At 43.5% G+C, this 23,663-nt stretch overlaps 1 protein-coding gene across 1 annotated transcript in view; it reads right to left on the reverse strand.

Annotated features, from left to right (window-relative positions):
• Positions 1–2,751: 2,751 nt before the first annotated feature.
• Positions 2,752–23,663, reverse strand: part of vstm2a (V-set and transmembrane domain containing 2A) — a 34,900-nt gene continuing 13,988 nt past the window's right edge. Inside the window, exons 3-5 of the mRNA XM_048265679.1 lie at positions 15,066–15,116; positions 14,458–14,785; positions 2,752–5,178 (exon numbers count right to left, since the gene is read on the reverse strand). Of these exons, the coding sequence (XP_048121636.1) occupies positions 5,102–5,178; positions 14,458–14,785; positions 15,066–15,116 (456 nt within the window). The 3' untranslated portion in view covers positions 2,752–5,101. The remainder of the gene's footprint in view (positions 5,179–14,457; positions 14,786–15,065; positions 15,117–23,663) is intronic.

Consider the following 23,663-nt stretch of genomic DNA (forward strand, 5'->3'; position numbering starts at 1 on the left):
TCTTTTTTTAATTAAGAAATTAAAACAATTCTTAAGGAAGAAGCTATGCTTCTTTTTTTGTTTTTTTTTACAGTCTTTTAATTATGCAATTATTTTCACTGGGTCTAGAAGAGGATAAAAAATGTTTGATTTTCATGAATGTTTGTGCATGACTTATTCTGCAAAGCAGGCAGATATCTGCTTTTCTCTCTTTCTGTGTGTGTGTGTGTGTGTGTGTGTGTGTGTGTGTGTGTGTGTACAGAGACATAGAAATGTTGTTATGACAGTGGGAAGAAAGGGATATGAGCTGTGTGAATTTCCACTAATGCCACTAATGCCCCAAAGCCTGTCAGCTCTGCTCCCGCTGACTCAGAGCCAGATCTGCTTATTTGATAGAGACCTGACACAAGTGTCTCAAATGTACACGTGGCTTATGCATTAATAACCAAAATGGCAATCGTCACGTTGAATAAGCGTGTGCAAATGTCAAGCAGTGTCTTTACCTACCGCACAAAATCCATGTTTGATCATCCACTCTGACGATAATCAGTATTTCTCGAACATCTCACCAGAATTAATTATATTCAAACTCCTGCCCACATACCGGAGATCAAGCTAGGAGCAGCATGGAGCTCTGTGCATGACTGGTTTAACTACTTAACTCATAATTATCAGTCAAATGAAGGAAAAGTATGTTTTACTTTAAAACCATATATAAGTAATATTTCACTTATTTTATAAGAAATATTTTGAATACATAACTTCTTTTTAAAACAAACAGACTGTGCTTTAGCATGAGTTTCACAACAACAGTAATGTTGAAAAGCAGTTTAATGGCATTTTACATTTTTTTTAGCTGGGACATGAGAAAATACAATTTAAAGCAATTTTATACATTGTCATCTTATGAGGTGCTCGTGGGTGTTATTATGTTCCATTGTATACCAAATGTTCTTTGGGGGAAAGCTAACTCATCATCAGTAACAACAACACAAAGCAGACACTTAAATGGAGCACAGATAAGACTTGAGTTGAAATTAACATCTGCCAAACCCCAACTGGGGATAGCTGGCACTGCACACCGATATTACAGAAGACATTCTTGGGGGAAAAAGCTAAATCCCATCTGTAAAGATGTTTTATTTATATAGTATTCACAAACTGCTGTTATAAACCGCCACAGTGTGTGGGCAAATACACACCACAAAGTACCCGAGGAAAACAACAAAGAAAAAGAAAGAAAGAAAGAAAGAAAGAAAAGAAAGAAAGAAAAGAAAGTAGAGAGTTCAGCAAGATCAATACAATGACTCACCGACAGAAAGATTGCATTCAAATGATTAGACAATAAAATAATACCAAAAACATAAAAGCAATGTTGAAATATTTTGACGACATCAACAGTCATCATAACAAAAACTAATATATAGGCTGTATATATATTTTTCTTTACATATAGTATCATTAATATACTCCATGATGATGGATTTGTGGTGGCCATATAATATCATTCTCTGTGCAAAAAGAACAGACACTGTCTCAGTAAAGAATACATACGAGCAATCCTTTTAGATCCAGTAGTTGAGTTGAGATATTATTCCAAAGCAAAAATAAAAAATAAATCCAGTGAGTAAAGATCAAATCCATCTGCGTGTTTACGTCTAAGGGGTATGGTCCATCTCATGGCCAGGTTTCCATGGCGATCTCCAATCTGATGGAGTTTGGCACCTGTATCCTGCTCGGAGTGCCGTAAGCACAGTTCTTTTTTTAGTACACATGACGATTAATCAGGAAATACACCACGTGTTTGTCTCTTGGTGCTTGACATGTAAAAAACAGAGAAGTTCATGCGGTGAGCGTCTACTGTACAAATTTGTCTATTTTTTTTTTTCTTGTTTATAGACCTCTCTGGCTGTACAAGGGAGTTGCCTAAAACTTTGTACAAATGCAATTTCAGTTCACAGTCAGAGCTGTGAATGATTGGAACCCATTGGGAAAATCAAAGTTTCAACCAAGACCAGGCTGTCAAACAGAAATGCAAAATTCCTGAAAGTCAATGGCTTTTTCTGCTTTTAAAAGAAAACCCGGCGTCACATGATAGGCTTCCTCGGAGTTTATCTGAAAAAATGCATTGCACATCACAGACAACTCCACTGAAGCCACTGCCTAATTTAAACAATAGCATAAGCTTAACAGCGAGACTCACAGACACTCGTCCGACAGCAGGAGCAGTGCTCTTTGATTACCCATTCTCTTAGTGTTAACAAGGAATTCACTGTGATGGAACTAAGTCAGTGTGCTGTGGACTTCACACTTTTCAAACATTGGCTTAACCCTATGTCCACCTCTGCCAGATGACCTTAAGTCTAATTAAAGCCTTGTGATGAGGAGTGGTGGAGGTCGTTAGGGGTGTGTGTGTGTCTGTGTGTGTGTGTGTGTGTGAGTCCTGTCTGAGAGTGCACAGAGCTGACCAGGTGTGTGATGCTGATTCCACCCAAGGTTGCCACTGCATGGCACAAGCCCTGTGAACATGCTGCGTCTTCCCACAATGGAGGAGAGAGAGCAGAGAGGGGCGAGCAGGGCGAGAGAGAGCAGAGAGAGAGAGGGGCTAGCAGGGAGCAGAGAGGGGCTAGCGAGCAGGGGAGAGAGAGCAGAGAGAGAGAGCAGAGAGGGGCTAGCAGGGGGGAGAGGGGGAGAGAGGGGCTAGCAGGGGGAGAGAGAGCAGAGAGGGGCTAGCAGGGGAGAGAGAGCAGAGAGAGAGAGGGGAGAGAGAGAGAGCAGAGAGGGGCGAGCAGGGGGAGAGAGAGCAGAGAGTGGTGAGCAGGGTTTCTGGCCAAGTGCGGAAAAGAGAGTCTGCCCATTGGCATTTCACAAAAACATTAGACATTGGCCATGGGTTCAAGGATGTTCATGTAATGTTTATAATGCATTAGAAAATGCTGAAAGCAAAAGCGAATGTTGCATGAGAATGAAAAGTGGCACGAGGCAGGAGAGGGCAGAAGTAAACACGCTCAGGAAAGCATCGGCGACTTGTGTCCTGTGTCTGTCTTTGGTTGAATGATAACAAATACTGTATAATAGGGCCTTGTTGCTTTGTGCTAACTTCAAATAAAAAAGTCAAGCCTGACTGGTGATCCTCTTCATTTCATTTAGGTATCAGATGCTTAAGGAGGGAAAAAAAGCAATTTCAGACAGTCATGCTTTATGCACATGTATTGTAAATGGTGGTCATGGCATGGAAAGTCGATTGTCAAGGCATGGAGTATTGTGAGACTGGTAGGCCATCCCATATTCAGACCTCTCTTTCCTCACACTCTGTGAACTGCATGTCTGTTGCCTGCTTTCTTATGCACAGTGATTGCATTTTTTTTTTAATTAAGATGATCTTTTTCTTCTGTTTTGTAATCCATGGTATATGCACAGACACTTGTATCAGTGAGTGTCAGGCGTTGTGTATGGGGCTTCATGAAGCAGATGTCTCTGATATAAATACATCACAGCATTTAGTATCCTCCACACTGTGCTTTATACCATGTTATGTTCTGAATAACATGGAAGGTGATGTCTCTTAATGTGTCTGGTTACTTTCCATTTGAACGATCAGAAGAATATGCCATGTCTAGTACAGAGCTGTGCCCAGTTTAAAAGACGTGACATATCCATCCATTATCAATAGATACCTTCCTAATAAAAGACGTGACATACGCATCCATTATCAACAGATACCTTCCTAATCCCCAAAGGGAAACTCTTGGGTTTATATACACTGTGTCATATGACCTGATAAGTTCAAATCCAAAAAGCTGTTTTTGAAATAGGCACAGGAGGCTGCCTTGGCTATCCAGAAGTACAGGAGTCCCTCCTGAGTATAATATTAATCCAAACAGAGTATAATATTAATCCAAACGGAGTATAATATTAATCCAAACGGAGTATAATATTAATCCAAACGGAGTATAATATTAATGCAAACAGAATATTAATCCAAAACTGAAATGGGAAACAAACAACAGTGTTGCAACTTTGATGTCATTTGGTACCTCGTCACATGAACACGGTGGCACAAAACACTGTGTTTGAGAGAGAGAGGGAGGGAGAGGGAGAAAGAGAGACAGAGAGAGAGGGAGAGAGAGAGAGAGAGAGAGAGAGAGAGAGAGGGAGGGAGAGGGAGAAAGAGAGACAGAGAGAGAGAGAGGGAGAAAGACAGACAGAGAGAAAGAGGGAGAGAGAGAGAGTGAATGGGCTTCTGTTGCCTTGGTGTTGCCACCTGCATACCAATAAGGAAACAACCCACATTTATTATGTCAAATAAGAGACCTAAAACAAACATGACGAGTGGTCTACACTGACCTGTATGGCCAACCTGGGATGTGTGTCAGACTAGTATCGCTGACCACTGCTCCATCTCAGTTCGGCAGAAATCAATTAGCCATTGAAAGCGTAGTGTACTGTAAACTGTAAACAAATCTATAATGGATGTTCTTCCTCTGACCACAGGACAGATTGAGATAAAAAAAAATGACCACAGATCCTCACTTTATGCACGTCCAGGATACTGGGGCATTCTAAGTCAAGCAATGATCTATCTACATATGTATACAATTGTGTTCTTTTTTAAATGTATATATTCATATAATATAAACACAAATATAGATTTTGTATTTCATTTTCTGAACCATTACATGAAATGTACTGCAGAAAAACAATTACAAATAATAAGAAAATAATAAACAAAATACTTCTGCAAAATATGGAATTTGTGTCTCTGTCCATGGGTTCTGTATTGTTTTGGGGCGTGTGGAATTAAATGTGCAGTACAACAGTCTCTCCTCCTGGCTAATGTAGGGTAGAAAAAGGTGCTCGTGGTGAAGGTAATTAGAATGCGTCGCCGGGTTGCTTTGAAGTAAGGGCCAACTGTGCTGTCCACTCCATAGAAATAGCAGGCAATTTTCTCTTTGCTTCGAGAGGAGATGATGATGATATTGCATGTGCGTGCATGTGTGGGTGTGCTTGTGTGCCTGTGTGCGTGCGTGTGTGCATGTGCGTGTGCGTGCGTACGTGTGTGTGTGTGTGTATGTTTGGGGTTTTGTGGGATAAGGAGAGAGAAAAGAGTCAGCACTTGAAACTATAGCAGAGCTCCCCTCACAAAGCCGCATGTGAGAAGCAGGGTAGCAAGTCCGTGGCGTGAGGCTATCCGTGTACCTGCAGAAGAAAGGCACAAGACACAGTCTTTACTTGCTTCAGACACATTTCAGCAATATTACATTTCCCTGGGCTGATATGACATGTAAAAAGCAAACTTCCCTCCAGTGCTCTCCCCAGTGTGTCAATATGTTCAGTATGACAAATGAGAGTTCATTCTTCAGGATGTTTACATGACAAAGCTACACGCTACATTATTTATTTGTGTTGTGCAAAGTCCTGGGCCTGTGCCCTGCATCCAAATAGGCCTGTTTTATTAAATCCCCAGTCAACCATCCCAACTTCTTCTTCTTCTTCTTCCTCCCCCAGCACCCAGAGAAAGCCGGTGATATAATCGCCCCCTAAAGAAAAGAGAGGGAACTACCAACTCAACTGTCTTTGAACTACCATGAAATGGATTTACATGAGTCCCTGCCACTGCCCAAACTCATCAAAGGCCCGTTTGCACTGCAGGGGATGTCTTCCTCACACAGTCACTGCAGCCTTCTATCTATCTCTCTCTTTTCTTTCTCTCTTTCTCTCTCTAGCTCTCTCCTCTATCTCTCTCCTCTCTTTCTCTCTCTAGCTCTCTCCTCTATCTCTCTCCTCTCTTTCTCTCTCTAGCTCTCTCCTCTCTATCTCTCTCTTCCTCACACAGTCAAGGCAGCCTTCTATCTATCTCTCTCTTTTCTTTCTCTCTTTCTCTCTCTAGCTCTCTCCTCTCTTTCTCTCTCTTCCTCACACAGTCACTGTAGCCTTCTCTCTCTCTCTCTCTCTCTAGCTCTCTGCCTGTCTGTCGCTCTCTCTCCCTCACTCTCTTTCTCTACCTCTCTCACACTCTCGCTCTTTCTCTCTCTCTCCCCCTGTCTATCTCTCCCTTGCTCTCCCTCTCTCTCTTTCTATCTATCCCTAACTCTCTTTCTTTCTCTCCCTGTCTATCTCCCTCGTTCTCCCTCTCTTTCTCTACCTAGCTCTCTCTCTCTCTCCCTGTATATCTCTCCTTGTCTCTCTCTCTCCCTGTCTATCTCTCCCTCTCTCTCTCCCCTCTCTCTTTCTCTCCCTATCTATCTCTCCCTCCCTCTGTGTTTATGTCTTCCTGTGATGACTCCAACACAACAAGGCAGCCTTGTGCAAGTGCTGTGTGAGCCGAGGACCGGAGGGACTCGTTTCTTGTTTTGATAAGAGATGGCGCGATCGCATGAAAAGCCACGACCAATCGAGGAAATACAAGCAAGCCAGGGGGAGCCAGCGGAGTACAAGCCAGGGAGAGCCCGTGGAACACAACCTGTTGAGAGTCTACCCATAGTCTATCAGAGTCTAGAGGGTGTAGAGCTGGAGGATCTGCAGTTTGTTTCCCTGCTGTTCCATACTGTATGTGACTGTATCAGTATCTTCCTGAAAGACCTTCAGACACTCAGCAGATCCTCCAGAGGGTCTCAAACATCAGTAAGACATGGAGACTCAAACATCAGTAAGAAATCAGTAAGACATGGAGTCTCAAACATCAAAAGACATGGAGGGCTATATCTTGCACTTTAACGCAATTGACTTCGCGCAAATCGCTTTGTGGGCGGATCTTGGGCACTGTCTCTATTTTACCGGAGGAATATTGACTGTTGCGCCCGACGCAAATCTAAAATGGGGTGGTTTGTAGCAGCTACATTACTCATGGGTGTGGTTTGGGCGTAACGTGCAATAAACCAATCAGAGCGTCATCTCACATTCCCTTTAACAACAGGCACTCTTGTTCCATAGCGGATTGCTATTATGATGGCGGATTTGCAGGCGCAACCAGGAACGGTTCACAGTGCTATAGTCAGTTGTGAACAGTTTGCTATTGATTTTTCCTCTTGACAAAATGTAATACAGAAATGTCACTTTCCGATGTTTTGGGATCACTCTCACTGAATCACGAGCTTATGAATGCATAGTGATATTTTTGCAATGTAATCTAACATTACCTCACTATAGACAATGCTGATCTGTCAGATAAGCTCTCCTCTCCCGTGCTGCTGCTGGGGCATTTGGGAATCGGCATGCAGTTCGTCTCATTAAGTCCTCTAATATTTCATAATTTATGTCATCAACACATCCGTGATTCGTGGAAATGTGATGTGTTTGCAACACAGGCGCCTAAGCAAGCGCTCCTGCAGGTGTAAGCTACGGCTGTACCTTACCAACAGGCAACTAGAAACACTTTCCAAGTTGACCTAACTTTCCAACTCTGCACAGTATCCCATTAACTGCATGACAGTGGGCTATTTACAATATTTATTTTATGTAAAGTAGAGTCTGTAAACACGTTATCATCAACTTAATGCACGCACAACTTTTGTTTTGCAGGAGAGAGAATAACAATGAATGGACGCAGCAACTACAGAAATTGTAGCCATACTTGCTGCTTTCTTTTACTGTCTATGGTTGCTGGTTAACAGCACATAATAAGCTTATTTAAGCGAATTCACAAACTCAAGACTATTCAAGGCCATCATGGATATAAAACGTTTTTTGAAAACAACAAAAGGATGGAGTACGGTGTTCATTTTAGGACATCCTCAGACTCAGGTGTCAAGACTCAGAAAAACATCTGTCATCTTCAGACAAAACTGCCTCAGCATCAGAAAGTCAGATTTCATCTGAGATTTTTTTCGTCTGACTGTTTTTTCTGACCGCGTTTTTTCTGAGACCTGATTTCCTGAGACTTGACTCCACTTTTTCTGACAGTGTTTTTTCTGAGATCTGACTCCACTTTTTCTGACAGCATTTTTTCTGAGACCTGACTCCACTTTTTCTGACAGCATTTTTATTGAGACCAGACACCACTTTTTCTGACAGCGTTTTTTCTGAGACCTGACTCCTTTGAGATGTTTTTTGAGGCCGTTTGGTTTGAAGAAGTTTTATCTGAGGATGACAGAGGTTTTTCTGATGCTGAGGCAGTTTTGTCTGAAGATGACAGATGTTTTTCTGAGGCTGACACCTGAGTCTGTTTTTTCTGATGCTGAGGCAGTTTTGTCTGAAGATGACAGAGGTTTTTCTGACGCTGAGGCAGTTTTGTCTGAAGATGACAGATGTTTTTCTGAGTCTGAGGATGTCCTAAAATGAACACCGTAATGGAGGGAAAGTCAATAGCGCTGGTGTGCAAAATAGAGCCCGGAGTCTCAAACATCAGGAAGACATGGAGTCATAAACATCAGGAAGACATGAGTCTCAAACGTCAGACATGGAGTTTCAAACGTCAGACATGGAGTTTCAAACGTCAGGAAGACATGAGTCTTAAACGTCAGACATGGAGTTTCAAACGTCAGACATGGAGTCTCAAACGTCAGGAAGACATGAGTCTTAAACGTCAGACATGGAGTTTCAAACGTCAGACATGGAGTCTCAAACGTCAGGAAGACATGAGTCTCAAACGTCAGACATGGAGTTTCAAACGTCAGACATGGAGTTTCAAACGTCAGGAAGACATGAGTCTTAAACGTCAGACATGGAGTTTCAAACGTCAGACATGGAGTCTCAAACGTCAGGAAGACATGAGTCTCAAACGTCAGACATGGAGTTTCAAACGTCAGACATGGAGTTTCATTGGCCACAGAACTAGTAGGGAACACAGGGGAAATGGGGAGCAGAGCAGTCACTTCCTCAACAAGGACAGAGTAAGTACATGGGAGATGAAATATTCACTAAAGCAGAGTGACATTTACTAGGGGTCTGCTGCGGTCCTCCCCATCACACTAAATATGGAGGTCTGTCTGGAGAGAGAGAGAGAGAGAATTGGGCAAGAGAGAGGAGAAAAAGAGAGAGGAGGCAGGTGCTGAGAGGGGGGGCAGAAAGAGACACTGAGGGAGAGAGAGGAGAGGGGTGAGTGAGAGACAAAGAGAGTGTGCAGAAGAGAGAGAGAGAGAGAGGGAGAGAGAGAGAGAGAGTGCAGAAGAGAGAGAGAGAGAGGAGAGAGAGAGAGAGAGAGAGAGAGAGTGCAGGAGAGAGAGAGAGAGAGAGAGAGAGTGTGCAGAAGAGAGAGAGAGAGAGAGAGAAAGAGAAAGTGTGCAGAAGAGAGAGAGAGAGAGAGAGAGAGAGGGAGAGAGAGAGTGTGCAGAAGAGAGAGAGAGAGAGGGAGATAGAGAGAGAGAACGACAGAAGCTCCTGACCCGGAGTTCCTGGCTGCCAGATCTCATTTGGCCCGGAGTGATCAAGCAAACAGAGGTGCCAGCGAGGGCAGGCAATCACGCCGCGCCCAAACATCCCTCCTCGCCGAGGATAATTAATCACGTCTGCAGGCCTCTGCTCTCCTCTCCTGCCCTGGCTCCCTACGTCGAGGTGATGCACAAGAGCCTTAATCCTCTCCATGGTTACGGGAAAGAGAGAAATACTCCATCAGTCACTCCTCACAAATAACGGTTAAGTACCGTATCTTAAAACCACCTGGACTTTTTCTCCGCACTGGCTAGCATTTAGCAGACAAACCTTTTTTGCAAGCCGTGCTTCTATGTGTCCTAATCCTGCATTTGTTGAGTGTTTGAGGGAGCTGACCGCTTGGGAGTTCTTCCTTTGCTATAGATTAGCCCCTTGCCGCCTCCCAGGTTTCTGGAACTTTCTTTTTCCAGCGTGAGCCAGCGATGACAGTTCACAGTCACTGGGGCGCATCGACCTCACGCTACATACAATATTCAGCCGCAGGCTCCACACACACACATGGCTGCCGCTGCTCCACACACACACATGCCCCGCTCCACACACACACATGCCCCGCTCCACACACACACATGGCTGCCGCTGCTCCACGTGACGGATGAGATGTGAAGGCCTCGTGTTTTATTTTCTTTTCTTTTTTTCACACGTCCACCCGAGGGAGTGGCTTCTGTAGAGATGCCATCTCTCTCTTTCTCTCTTCTCCCTCTCTCTTTCTTCTTTCTCTCTTCTCTCTCTTTCTCTCTCTCTGTCTCTCACATTCAAATTCAAAGAGGCATGACTGGCATAGATTCTGCATATGTGTCACTCTATTCAGAGTATAGTGTTAGTCATTAGGCATTAGTGTATAAGGCCATGCTTATAAGAATGAATATATATATCTTCCCTTACTTCCTTTTTTCTTCTTTTCTACCACAGTGTGTGTGTCTGTGTGTGTGTGTGTGTGTGTGTGTGTGTGTGAGTGTATATGTGTGTGTGTGTGTGTGTGTGTGAATGCGTGTCTGTGTGCGTGTGTGTTTGTGTGCGTTTGTGTGTGTGTGTGTGTGTGTGAGAGTGTATATGTATGTGTGTGTGTGTGTGTGTGTGTGTGTGTGTGTGTAAGACAGAGAGCCTGCAGCATGGCAGAGACGCCCGGTGCCCCCACTCAGCAGGAGGAAGCTGAGGATAAGATGATCTGTGGCGGCCATGTTGGAGTAATGCTCCTCGGCCACGTCGGCCATGTTGGAGTAATGCTCCTCGGCCATGTTGGAGTAATGCTCCTCGGCCACGTCGGCCATGTTGGAGTAATGCTCCTCGGCCGCCAGCCCCACTAGACTGTCCTTCCAGCTGGAAGGGACACGATGGGAACCGACTACAGCGCTTCTGATGACGCTGGTCATTTCACAGCCGGATCGCCAGGGTAGGAAGGCATTAGAGTACATGTGAAATGCCTGGAGGAACAGCCATTCACTGATATATGAACACTTTCCCCCAAATTCACGAGAAACCGCTCAGGGAATGTATACTGGGGGTGAGCAAATTTCACCTGCGTCTAGGAGGCGAGGCGCGGCCAGGACTCGTGTTGCCACATCAAACACCTCGAAGCTCTCTGCTGCTGCTGCCCGGCCTGTTTCTGGGACCCTGCCCAGTGCACAACACAGCTGCTATCACGCCATAGCACATCTTTTCTCCACAAGTGCTGTGAGTTCACCTGAAGGCACATTTAGCTAGCTCTGATTAATTGTGCTGGGAAATTGAAATCGCATTCGCAACCATAATGATCTAGGCAGCGTAGATACACTGTGCTAACAATGTCATGTATCATGCAACATTAACTGGTGTTTCTGTCAATACTCAGCCCTGGCCTGGACAGGGTTTTACGGCTTATCAGCGGATGAATAGTGAGCTGGTCTTGACTCAGTATATTTGGAGGTATACAGGCCATTATAAAGTGTGAAATCAATATTGTGAAATCATTTGATCATAAAACCCCTGTTCACAAACACATTTTATTGGTGTTAATGCTCCTAATTTATGAAAATGGGGGTTATTGTGAAAATGAGCTGTCCTCCTATCGTATAGGAAGATAATTCTTAATTTAAGTATCAAGCTGAGTACAATTACAGCACTGTAAACCAGATAAGCTGGATGGACACAAATGAAGCGTTTATTAACTTGTTGTTTATTAACTTGTTGTTTATTAACTTGTTTATTATCTTGTTGTTGTGTTTTGCTGTCATGCTGATATCCACCTACAGATGACATTCAGTCATGTAACTATAGGTTCCATTTAAAAAGATCTTAGATTTGATCATTTAGATGTAATTTAAGGAATCATCTTCGGAATTATTAATTGAATTATTATTGCATGCAAATTATGCCAAATACCATATGGACAGTAAGTCTACTAAGGAGCATTGGCTACTAATTACAGTAAAAGACCCGTGTATAAGATGATGTGTACGACTAATTACAGTAAAAGACCCATGTATAAGATGATGTGTAAGACTAATTACAGTAAAAGACCCGTGTATAAGATGATGTGTAAGACTATATGTACTCCCTCTCTCACTCATTACACTGTCACAGCAGGCTCTCATAACTGATTGTCTTTGCATCTGTCTGTAAATACAAACAACACACTATCATTTCCGTCTGAAACATAAAATGTGGAAAAAGTGAACCGCTGTGAATACTCTCCGTATGTACTGTATAATACAGGTTTTTCATCTGAACTGCAACAGGCCCATGCAGTGTGTCTACTGCAGCACCTTCTCTGTCACTACATGACACACCCTAGCATTATGATGACAGCTACATGACACACCCTAGCATTGTGATCACAGCTACATGACACACCCTAGCATTGTGATGCACTACATGACACACCCTAGCATTTTGATCACAGCTACATGACACCCTAGCATTGTGATGCACTACATGACACACACTAGCATTGTGATCACAGCTACATGACACACCCTAGCATTATGATCACAGCTACATGACACACACTAGCATTGTGATGCACTACATGACACACCCTAGCATTGTGATGCACTACATGACACACACTAGCATTGTGATCACAGCTACATGACACACACTAGCATTATGATCACAGCTACATGACACACCCTAGCATTATGATCACAGCTACATGACACACACTAGCATTGTGATGCACTACATGACACACCCTAGCATTGTGATGCACTACATGACACACACTAGCATTGTGATCACAGCTACATGACACACACTAGCATTATGATCACAGCTACATGACACACCCTAGCATTATGATCACAGCTACATGACACACACTAGCATTATGATCACAGCTACATGACACACCCTAGCATTATGATCACAGCTACATGACACACACTAGCATTGTGATGCACTACATGACACACCCTAGCATTGTGATCCACTACATGACACACCCTAGCATTGTAATCACAGCTACATGTCGCTCTCTTTAATAAGGCGTTGACAAAAGAGGCTTGTCAAAACCGATCACTTGTTTCCCCCAAGCAATTGAATGCTAATGTCTTTATGTCAAACTGTCTGTAAGTTCAAACAAGATGTTGGAAATACCTCACTAGACTGAACCTATACAAACACCTAATCAAAAAACATGACCTCGTACTTGTTGTTGTTGTTGTTGTTGTTGTTGTCGTTGTTGTCGTAAGCCCAAAAGGAAAAAACAAAACAAAAAAACAACCAACCCGACTATGGTGACTAATGCAACCTGTCATAAGCATCAAAGCACACCCTCTTCACTGTGAAGTGCAGCCAGCTGCAAGACAATATGAACGAGCTGAATCACTGTGAATCACTGTGTCTAGAAAACACAGTGGGCGCAGATGACACACACACACACACGCACACTCACACACACTCACACACACTTCCTCCACCCGATCGTTTTCGGCACAGAAATGCACCATAGCTCATCAGGGAAACTGTGTGGGCACGATAAACAGTTATCTGCAAAATATTGTGGCACACAGACAGCTGGTTTCCCTGGGAACTGTCCTCACTTGTAACTTCAAAGTGTGCTGTGGCCACAAGGCAAACACAAGCGTTTACCGCCTCGCTCGGCTCTTGCATTGTGATGATTCTGTAGCGCGCTGGATAAACATGGCTAACGGAGGTGGGCAGTGGGATTTATACGGTGCACTGCGCAGGACAATCCACACAGTGCAGCTATCAGCAGAAAAGCCACAGCAGCTGGAATAGCATTCTTTTTCTCCTCATGCAAACTGCTAAAGACTGGAACACTTTTTTGTTTAGTGTTTCTAGTTGTGCTCCGAATGATATTGCAAGCTGGACATATGTCCTCCCTGGTCTCTGCCAGCCTGACTCACTGAGAAGTCTAGGCACACCCATATCATCCAGTTCCTCCATAAGCAACACAGCCAATCGGTGGCTGTGGAAGAGAAGCTCAGGCTCAGGGATTGGGCCTCCAGGATGTCAGTCAAACATGAACGTTCGAGTAACTGGGTGGCTGGACTGGAAGGCCTTGCTCATAATTGCTTGCGGACTAAACACACTGAATGCTGCGTCACTCAGACCCTAGTGGACTATTGCGCACTAGCAGAAAATAACTTTGGCCTAGTCGGAGAAGGCATAGAGGCATCTCCCCAAATAGCACTTGCATTATTCACATGTCTTGTGTCATGTTGATTTTAAAAGGTCTTCACTCTCATCAGTACATAATGGATCCTTTCAAAATATTCTAAATTCCATTTGAATATTTTCACTGGTCTGCCGATGCCAAGTTAACTCTTGTCCCTCAAAATAGCTGTAGACACAAGTTGTGTAAAAAAAACAGAATCCCTTCAAAAACCACTGAATAACTACTCACAAACAAATAAACAAGCTTGCTGAGGGAAAACTGATTCAAACAAACAAGAGTGTCAGAAATAAATGCTGAGCTGGACTGAAATAAAGTCTGTCTCAACACGGCGCTCACCTGAACCTGGGTAAAGTCTGTCTCAAAGGGGCGCTCACCTGAGCCTGGGTAAAGTCTGTCTCAACACGTTGCCTATCTGCACCTGGGTAAAGTCTGTCTGAAAGGGGCGCTCACCTGAGCCTGGGTAAAGTCTGTCTCAAAGGGGCGCTCACCTGAGCCTGGGTTTTGGTGGATCGTTTTGGACGAGGACATCTGGGAGGTGGAGCTGGAGGCGCGCTGGTCAGCGCTCATACCGCTGTCCTGTCCGGCCATCGCGCCACTCTTACGGGGCTTCTTGTCCGTCAGGTGCAGCGGGGACGTCTTGCTGGGTGGCCGAGGCCGCGTCGTGGCATTGACCTGCAGGTAGCCCTGCACCTTGTATTCCCGCAGCTCCCCGTAGTTGGCGTCAATGACGCGGCACTCGTACAGGCCCTCGTCACTCTTGTCCACCCGGAATCTCTGGAGCTGGTGGGAGATGTCGTTCCCCTGCACTTTCACTGTCTGTGGACGCAGCAAAACAGAGCCTCTTCATATGGTCTGTGCACTTGTGTGAATGTGTGTGTGTGTGTGTGTGTGTGTGTGTGTGTGTGTGTGTGTGTGTGTGTGTCTCTCTCTTTGTGTCTCTTTTTGTCTGTGTGTGTGTGTGTGTGTGTCTGTGTGTCTGTGTGTCTGTGTGTGTGTGTGTGTGTTTCTGTGTGAGTTTTTTTGTGAATTGCGTCCAAGCAAGCATTTCAAGCAAGCTAGATTGCACTGAACTTTTAAGGTATGAGAATGGACTTACACTTATCTTGGTTCCTTCATCATCTGGGTCAACTTCCGGTATGATGTCCATCTAAAAGACAAGACAAGAGCCTCTTTGGTACACCAGTAAATTAGCACAATCCAAACATCTGTTTTGAGACACTTTCTCAAACAATATTGCTGTGATATTTTGTGCTTGTAAAAATGCTTGGCAAGCATATAGATGAATTTACGCTAAAATCTCTTAACAATAACCAATGCAGACAAAAAACGTTTTACTGTGTAGCCCAGAGACACAGAAGGGGAGAGAGAAAGAGAGAGAGAGGGAGGGAAAGAGAGAGGAAGAGGGAGAGAAAGAGAGAGAGAGAGATGTAGACACAACAAGGCAATATTTCATGTTAAACACGCTAAGAAAGCGCTAAGAAAAGATTAGGCTTTTAAACAACCACTTATGTAAATGGGGACGAGACTTTTCATTGCCTCATTCAAAGCATCCAATTAGACAACATGCAGCAAATAAACGCTAAAAAGTCGAGCACAGCAAACAACAAGATGGGGCTACCCACATCTACGCACCGTGGCCCCGCTCATCAGCCCAATATCAAACACAGCACTCAGAGCCAATATCATAAAGAAGGCATTGATTTTAGCGGACATGATTTATTTATTCACTGCTGATTGCCAAATGGGCTCAGTGCCCTGTCCAGACTTGCTGACTATGGGATGGCATGGTGTGTGTGATGGAATGAGAGAGATGGCATTGCCTTAGGGTTTGCCTGTGTGTGAAACAGACACAACGGCTGTAGTGTGGAACAGACGGATGGGCCATGTGCGCGAAGACGCAAGTCGGAGAGGAGTTCAGACGGCATTTCTCCAGCGCTCACGAGGACAGAACAGCCCGGGAAGCACTCCAGAGATTCCATGGGGGAAAATGCGGCTGCGTATGGCATAACATATGGGGTGGGTCCCACGCGGGTAAAGTCTGCGCAGCCTAATATTGCCTTAATCCCCAAGCAAGTCCGACATGGGAATTGTAATGCAGTTATCTCTTTATACGACTCATACTGTAGTTTTTTGTCCACATGAAAAAGAAATGACAAAAGGGTAAGGCATCTTCGAATGGGGAAAAGAGGTTGCACGTCAAGCTCTTTGGAAAAGCATCCAGTCGACACCACTGCCCAAATATTGGAGTTTCTTTCTGAATTTTATCTCAATGAAGTGTTGTTTCATTAGAGCATCCCCCGAAGCTTGTACATTCCCTAGTTGGCTTTAACATCATAAGCTGTTTTACAACCACTGATAGCTCAGAGCAGGCTTTACATCGGTAGGGCCAAGAAATGCCCAAGCAGTCTTTAAATTCATTTTATTTCCTCTTTCAAGACCCAGTTGAAGTTTTGAAGACCCATAGATGTTTTCGGATTGATTGCGAGCGCCGGTTGAATATGCGCCTCGATGGCGTCTGATTTATTATTCCGTCAGTCAGTCTTGTTTTGCGGCAGCTGTCCTTTCAGAAAGGGCAATCTATTCGTCCCTGACAATCAAAACGGACCCGCCTCGCCTGTTAACACATCACACACAGCGTAAGATTGGGCCGTCGAGGACATGCCGCCAGACAGCATCAGAGCTCTCTCTATCTGGAGGGGGTGGGGGTGGGATGTTTTTCTCATTTTACAAATGATAATGGCTCCTGATAATAGAGAGGAGAATGTTTTTTTTTTTTTTTTTACCCTTGGACTCAGAATAAGTCAAGCGCAATCACTGGCCGTCATTCACATTCATGACACAGTGCTCTGGTGTAGCTTGGTCAAAACACATGTTTTGGATACGGTTGGATTAGTTAAATTGACCTCTCTCTCATTCAACTAACACAATGTCACAGCAGATGTGTCAAGTCAGAAGTGTTTGTGATCGATTAATATATTAATATGACTTTTAATGGTCAATTTCATGACAGCTTCCCTGATGCCTGATACTATGATAGCAGCCAAAACAGACTGCCACAACTTTATAAGAGGTGTCAGGACAAGAATGGAAAAGCACAACACTGTTTCAGGATTACACAGAGACTGTCATGAGAGAAAAACTCAACAAACTGGAACAAATTCCACACATGACATGAACCTGAGAGAAAATCAAGAGACTCATCTCTCTTTTGTCTGCTCCTTGCCAGACATCCTGTTGGTCCAAGCATACTGAATTCAGTCCAAGCTCATTAGGTTGCTTAGTGTGTGTTATTCTTAGTCCATTCACATGCCACACACACACACACACACACACACACACACACACAGCAGACCAGAGAAGCAGGGAGCTCTTTGCTCTCTACCCAGTGCAAACACAATTAACTTAATTGTGACCTAATGAATTTCCAATTGATGTCCCGAATCTTGGCAATCAACAGGCCTTTCTATTGGCAGCCCCCGGCTAGCTCTCTGCCCTGTGCTAACAGTGGCCATACAGTGATCAGGAAAACGTCTTAATTAAATAAACTCCCAAGTCTGCATTAGCCCAATGATCTATCTATCTATCTATCTATCTATCTATCTATCTATCTACCTATCTATCTATCTATCTGTCTGCTCTCTCTCTCTCTACCCAGGGATGGATTACTGCACGGGCCTACCGGGCCCAGGCCCAGGTGCCCTAGGGGTCAGGGGGCCCTGAAGCCCAAGCCTTTGCATGGAATCATTGCCTAAATATCAACAAATCAGGATGTAGGCTATGAATCTGATTGAATTTACAGTAGTATTGGCCATCCCCAAAATGCACCAGAATACAGGAAATTACATCAAACAAATGAAAAAAAAAATGCTTCCCCCAATTTGAAAACTACAGTAAAGTTACAAATTCCTGTAGTTAGGGGAGTAAGTGAGTACAAGACACTGAATATGTACGTTTCACAGTTTTACTGTATATGCTCTTTGCAATTCTACAGCATTGTGACAGAATTTGATAACAATTTTGTATGTAATGACTCAAGCAATGAAATGAAGACTATTAGTTTTATTGGGAACGACTATTCAGCATCCATAAGTATAGTTAATTTTGACTGACATGACAAAGCAACTGATACATGTTCAAAAGCATTTGCAATTTGTTCAGAGGAAGAAGAAATTGCTACTATGATGTGCACAAATGACTAAATGTTGTGGAGGTTGAACTAATAGTTATGAGAATTTTCATTCTGATCTGAGAAAAGTACCAAAGCGACTGAGAAAAACTGTAATACATCTGGGCCCAGGGGCCCTAAAGTTCATAATCCGTCCATGTCTCTATCTGTCTGTCTGTCTGTCTGTCTGTCTGTTTGTTTACTGTCTGTCTGTCTGTCTGTCTCTCTCTGTCAATCTAACTGATGTGTATCTCAGTCCTGTAAGATTCATCCGTCTGCCTGGCTAGCCGTCTATTTGTTGGTTTGTTTATAGGTTTGTTTACAGTATCTTTCTTATTGTGCTTCCTCACTCCTGAGCAGATGGGTGGCAAGACACAGTGACATAACCTGCCCCTATTGGTCTCTCATTGTCGTCGCTCATTGGCTGTGCACCTCTTCCATAACCTGCCCCTATTGGTCTCTCATTGTCGTCGCTCATTGGCTGTGCACCTCTGCCCGGTGGGCCAGCTTTCTCTCAGCGGCGCTGGTGATCAAGGCTTTTGATTCGTCGGACACCCCGCCACTACACCCCCCACCCTCCATTAGAGCTGAAAAGCTCGGCTTTGACACTACATCATTCCTCACGCCGACTGAAATTGACTTCTTGTAAAATGTGTCCTGCAATTATTGTGCATAATGCAGCCGGCTGTGGGGTCTCGCATACCAAATTACTGTCTGGGGAGAAGAATGCCGTCATTTCTATTGAAATATAGGCATGTCTTTGAGTGGCTGTGACCGGGTCACCCAATTCATTATGATTGAGCCGGGTCTGTGGATGGGAAGAGACCCTCATGAACCTGGTGATTACCACCTATTGGAGTGCAGCAGAATAGCAGGCATATCTTTTTTGATAGCAGGCATATATATTTTGAATGGAAAACATTCCAGAAAGTGTTGACAGTAAGTCATATGCGAGAGCAATTGACATGCAGATAGGATCATGTGCTTAAATCTATAATATAGCCTACATGACTATAGACATACAGCCACCCACCCACACACCCACATAAACACAGACACACAAAGTTATTTCTATACACTCAACTGTCGATATGAAGCTACACCGAGTTCACTGTGTTACTCTTTTTCAGATGTTTTTCAGAGCTATTTGAAGAGCAATGATAGAACTCCGAAAAAAATTAAAACACACATCTACAGAGCTCAAGCCACTGCAGGCCACAGGAGCCACTGAGTGCATGTTGGAGTGCAGAGAGACACCGTTTCCAATATCTCTGTCTCGTCATCAGGTACGTGTTTATTCCTAGCACTTTGTGAGGCTATGCAGCTCTAACACCTAACACACCTTAGCTGTCCAGGTGAAGTGGAGATATCTTGGCCCACGCGTGTGTGAACAGGCTGACTAGAGAGGCTGATGACTGTAAGGCCTACTGTGTGTTATCCGGAACTGCACGTTTACTGGGAATGTAAGAGTTAAAGAAAATTAACATTTACAGAGAAATCTTCTAGTGAGAGCCATCACAGAACTACAAAAAACTCTTTCTGTTCCATATAACTATAAACCAAGCAACAGTGAGATTTGGTAATGAAGCGAATATGTGTGAGGATATCATAGCAGAGCACACCTGACTTCATGTACTGGGCTTGCTTACAAACAAACACCTACAAGTGGAAACTAGGTCTCATTGATTAAGTCTTGTTATTGGATAGTTTAGCAAATAAATAAATACCACTCAGATGCCTGGAAACTTTTCCTGGCTCTGCTTACAGAGGTTATTTATAGTGCAGGCCTCTGCAGCAGAAAACAACACAAGCAGGTCAGCGTGGCTCCAAGGGGATGCTATGATACTTAGATCCAGGAGACGTGGGTTTGTTATGGGCATCGGGACACTCAACACACAAAGGGTCCAATTAAACTGGCTTGCTGAGCTCTGGGGGCTAACGGAGGAGTTGTGTGAACAAAGCAAGGTGGATCTCACTTATTGAATGCCATGAATCAGAGAGCATTAGAAATAAATCAGATCCATTAGAAATAAATAACTAAATAGAATACAAAACATTTGTAAAAAAAAAATCTAAAACACAAAGCAAATTAGTAATTACCCTTTTGTAAAACCAAATTCCACAGCATGGACAATGAAGTCTGCACACCCGTAACATGTTCTCTATTCACCTTCTTTTTAAACAGTCAATTTAAATTTGAAAGAGAGCTAGAGAGAGAGAGAGAGAGAAAGAGAGCGAGAGAGAGAGAGGGAGAGAGAGAGAAAGAGAGAGAGAGAGAGAGTGAGAGAGAGAGAGAGATATGCATGTGCAAACTGTGCTGCTCTGAAAAGCTTGAATAAAAAAATGGTTAGAGACGAGGCAAGGTGAACAACATACCTGTCAACATTTAGCTTTCCAAAAACGGGAGGTTTTTTTTTTTCGGGGGGGGGGGGCAGTATTTATACTGGATCAGTATTTGCATATTTAATATGTTTCATACACGTGTTTCAACTCTGCATTTCGGCCGTTGCTTTTACCTTACCATTACCTTACGCATGCCAGTTATGTATCCACCAGCTGCCTGCCTGCAGCTTACTTCTAAAACGTCAAAGCTGCTTGCTGTCAGATTTGGTTCCGAGGGAACAAGTTCAGTGTATCAACAACACTCAATAACAGTATGTGATGTGTTAATCAATTAAATTCCCAACAATTTCACAACAGCTAGTTCTGGAGTAGGCCATTCAACCAGCCCGCTTGCTTACGACGAGACTCAGGCTGCGCAGTCGGTACCCGCTTCCTTATTTGGGTTTTGGGTTGCCAGGTTTTAGCATATGACAAAATGGTTGAAATTTAAACTAAGGGATCGTGTATGTGTAGGGTGTATTTCATACACAATCTGGCAACCTGGGAGATGTCAGACTAATATAAAAAATGCATGGATCAATGATTTTAAAATGAAGTTTGATGGCCATGCAAATTACGGGAGTTTTCCGGGAGAAATAGCAAAACAGGAAGGTGCCGGGAAATGACCTTGAAATACGGGAGAACCTGGGAAAAACGGGAGTGTTGACAGGTATGGTGAACAACCTTCACACACCTCAACGCAATACAGGCCAAGAACACTTGAAGTGCTGGCAGAAAGACTGCTTAACAAATGAACCCCACGCTTCGGCAGCATGGGCTACAGACACGGACGCTTGACAAAGAGGGCTCCGGCAGAACAGGAGAAGAGCAGGAGGCCCAGCAGTCCTACAGGGAGGAGTCACACATGGACCATCTTGGGAAAATTCAGCTCACGCTGCACAACGTTGGACTGGAGCAACGCGAGCGGAACTGTCACGTGACCGTTTTCCCAAGATGGCGCCCGCTTGTACACCTGAACGGTACTGTTTTCTAAACTATCTTTTTAATAAACTGTCTGTACACTTACAAAGTTCTCAATGCTTCGGTTTACATGTAGGGGCCCTTCATTATGCTACCGTGGAAGTGTGGTGCTATTTTGAGCCTTGTTAGTGGTATAGAAATAGCCATTTCTTTTTACTGCGTGTGCCCTGAAGACCAGCGTTAAACGCTTATTAGCGGTTTGTGGTAAAACTGGTCACGTTCAATTAGCATGAAAACATATCCCACAGAACGGACGACCTCGGTACACATTTGTTATTAACCCCTAGGTTAATTTTGCGCCGGAATTGTCCTTTAATGCTTTGACAGCATTTCAGCAATGCAATGGCTCCAAAAAAATGAAAAGGTTCATTTTTAAAGCCATTATCAGGACCATTTGTCCATTTGGAGAATGGACATCAATGCATTACTATTCACTACTGTTCACTGTCAGGGTGCCAGTGAACTCCTGTACACTATCACAAGGCAGCCAAAAGCCTTTGATGCTCCATGTCATTATCAAGGTCACATCACTTAACAACTTTGATGGACGCGGTTCAATCAGCATATGATATTTAGGACAGCAAGAGAGAATCAAATTTGTATGGACCATGCTTGCTACTGTACATGACAGGGTATTTCAGGGCCTTAAGTGACATCAAAGTGATTCGCAGCACAAAAGTGCATACTCTCCCCTCAAGTGCTTGAGTTGAAATGAGTATCATCTAAAAGGCAACATAGCATAGCACTCTGGGGGGCTGTACCATTATATCCTTTTGACTGGGAGAAAAAATGCATTATTGAAATCGCAAGCTCCCTTTGATTTTAAGGACATTGCATTTGTGCTGCTATTGGGGAATTAGGAAAGAGAACAAAACAAGATCAAGGTATAGCCCAGACCAAAGAGTACTGGGTAACAGTGTTAATGTATAGCCCAGACCCAAGAGTACTGGGTAACGATGTTAATGTATAGCCCAGGCTTAGATTTGTGAACATATAATGAATAATGATTTAAATTATATTATTACATCCATTTGAACAGTTGCAAAATTATGAAAATAGGTAAAATGTTTTTGTTGGATGTAAGGAATTAAAGGTCATATAACCGACTGGACGGATATTCACCCTAATGACCAAATAAACATTACATTTCAATACATTAAATACTTGTACTTCTGAATACTTAACTATTTTTAAAAGCAAGTACTACTGTATTTCCACTTAAGTAAAAATTGGACTTAGCAACTTTCACTTGTATTAGTGTAATATTTGACATTTTGAGTATCTATACTTTCATGATAAAAATAATTGTGCACTTTGTCCACCTCTATGTATATCCCGGACCCAAGAGTACTGGGTAACGAGGTTAATGTATAGCCAGACTCAAGAGTACTGGGTAACGAGGTTAATGTATAGCCAGACTCAAGAGTACTGGGTAACGAGGTTAATGTAAAGCCCAGACTCAAGAGTACTGGGTAACGAGGTTAATGTATAGCCCAGACCCAAGAGTACTGGGTAACAAGGTTAATGTATACTGTAGCCCAGACTCAAGAGTACTGGGTAACAAGGTTAATGTATAGCACATACATAGAAGCACTCCCTTCTGACAGGAGGAGAGCTCCAGTGATGGTGGGGGGTAGCTATCTGCCTTGGGCAGGCTCTGTACATCATATCATAATATCAATAACCAACAGTAACCTGTCACACTGGAACAGCTGCTTCAGCTGAATAAGAATCAGAATTATTTAGTACAAGGACATTCGTTTGCAATATTGTAAACCATAAGTCCCAGTGAAACTGTATACATACACACACACATTGTGAACTGTGCTCAGTCACAGATTTAAGGAAATAAAATGAAGTCCATTGAAGACATTCTGTCCCTTGCTTCTCTTGCTTTAACTGTCCAGTTACTGACCTCTACTCATAAATGGCCCAATTAGCCTTCAATTAGCATTCTTATTTCTGGAGCTCTTCACTTTCTTATTTCTGGAGCTCTTTACATTCTTATTTCTGGAGCTCTTCACTTTCTTATTTCTGGAGCTCTTCACATCCAGCACATTAAACACCTCAGTATCTTAGCTATTTTCCATTTACAAGACACGCAGAAGTGAAAGTGAAGCTTCCATTACGTGCCCCCTCGGTCAGTTTGTCACGAGTTAACTGGTC

The sequence above is a fragment of the Alosa alosa genome, chromosome 16, assembly GCF_017589495.1.
Source record: "Alosa alosa isolate M-15738 ecotype Scorff River chromosome 16, AALO_Geno_1.1, whole genome shotgun sequence".
Classification (NCBI taxonomy): domain Eukaryota; kingdom Metazoa; phylum Chordata; class Actinopteri; order Clupeiformes; family Clupeidae; genus Alosa; species Alosa alosa.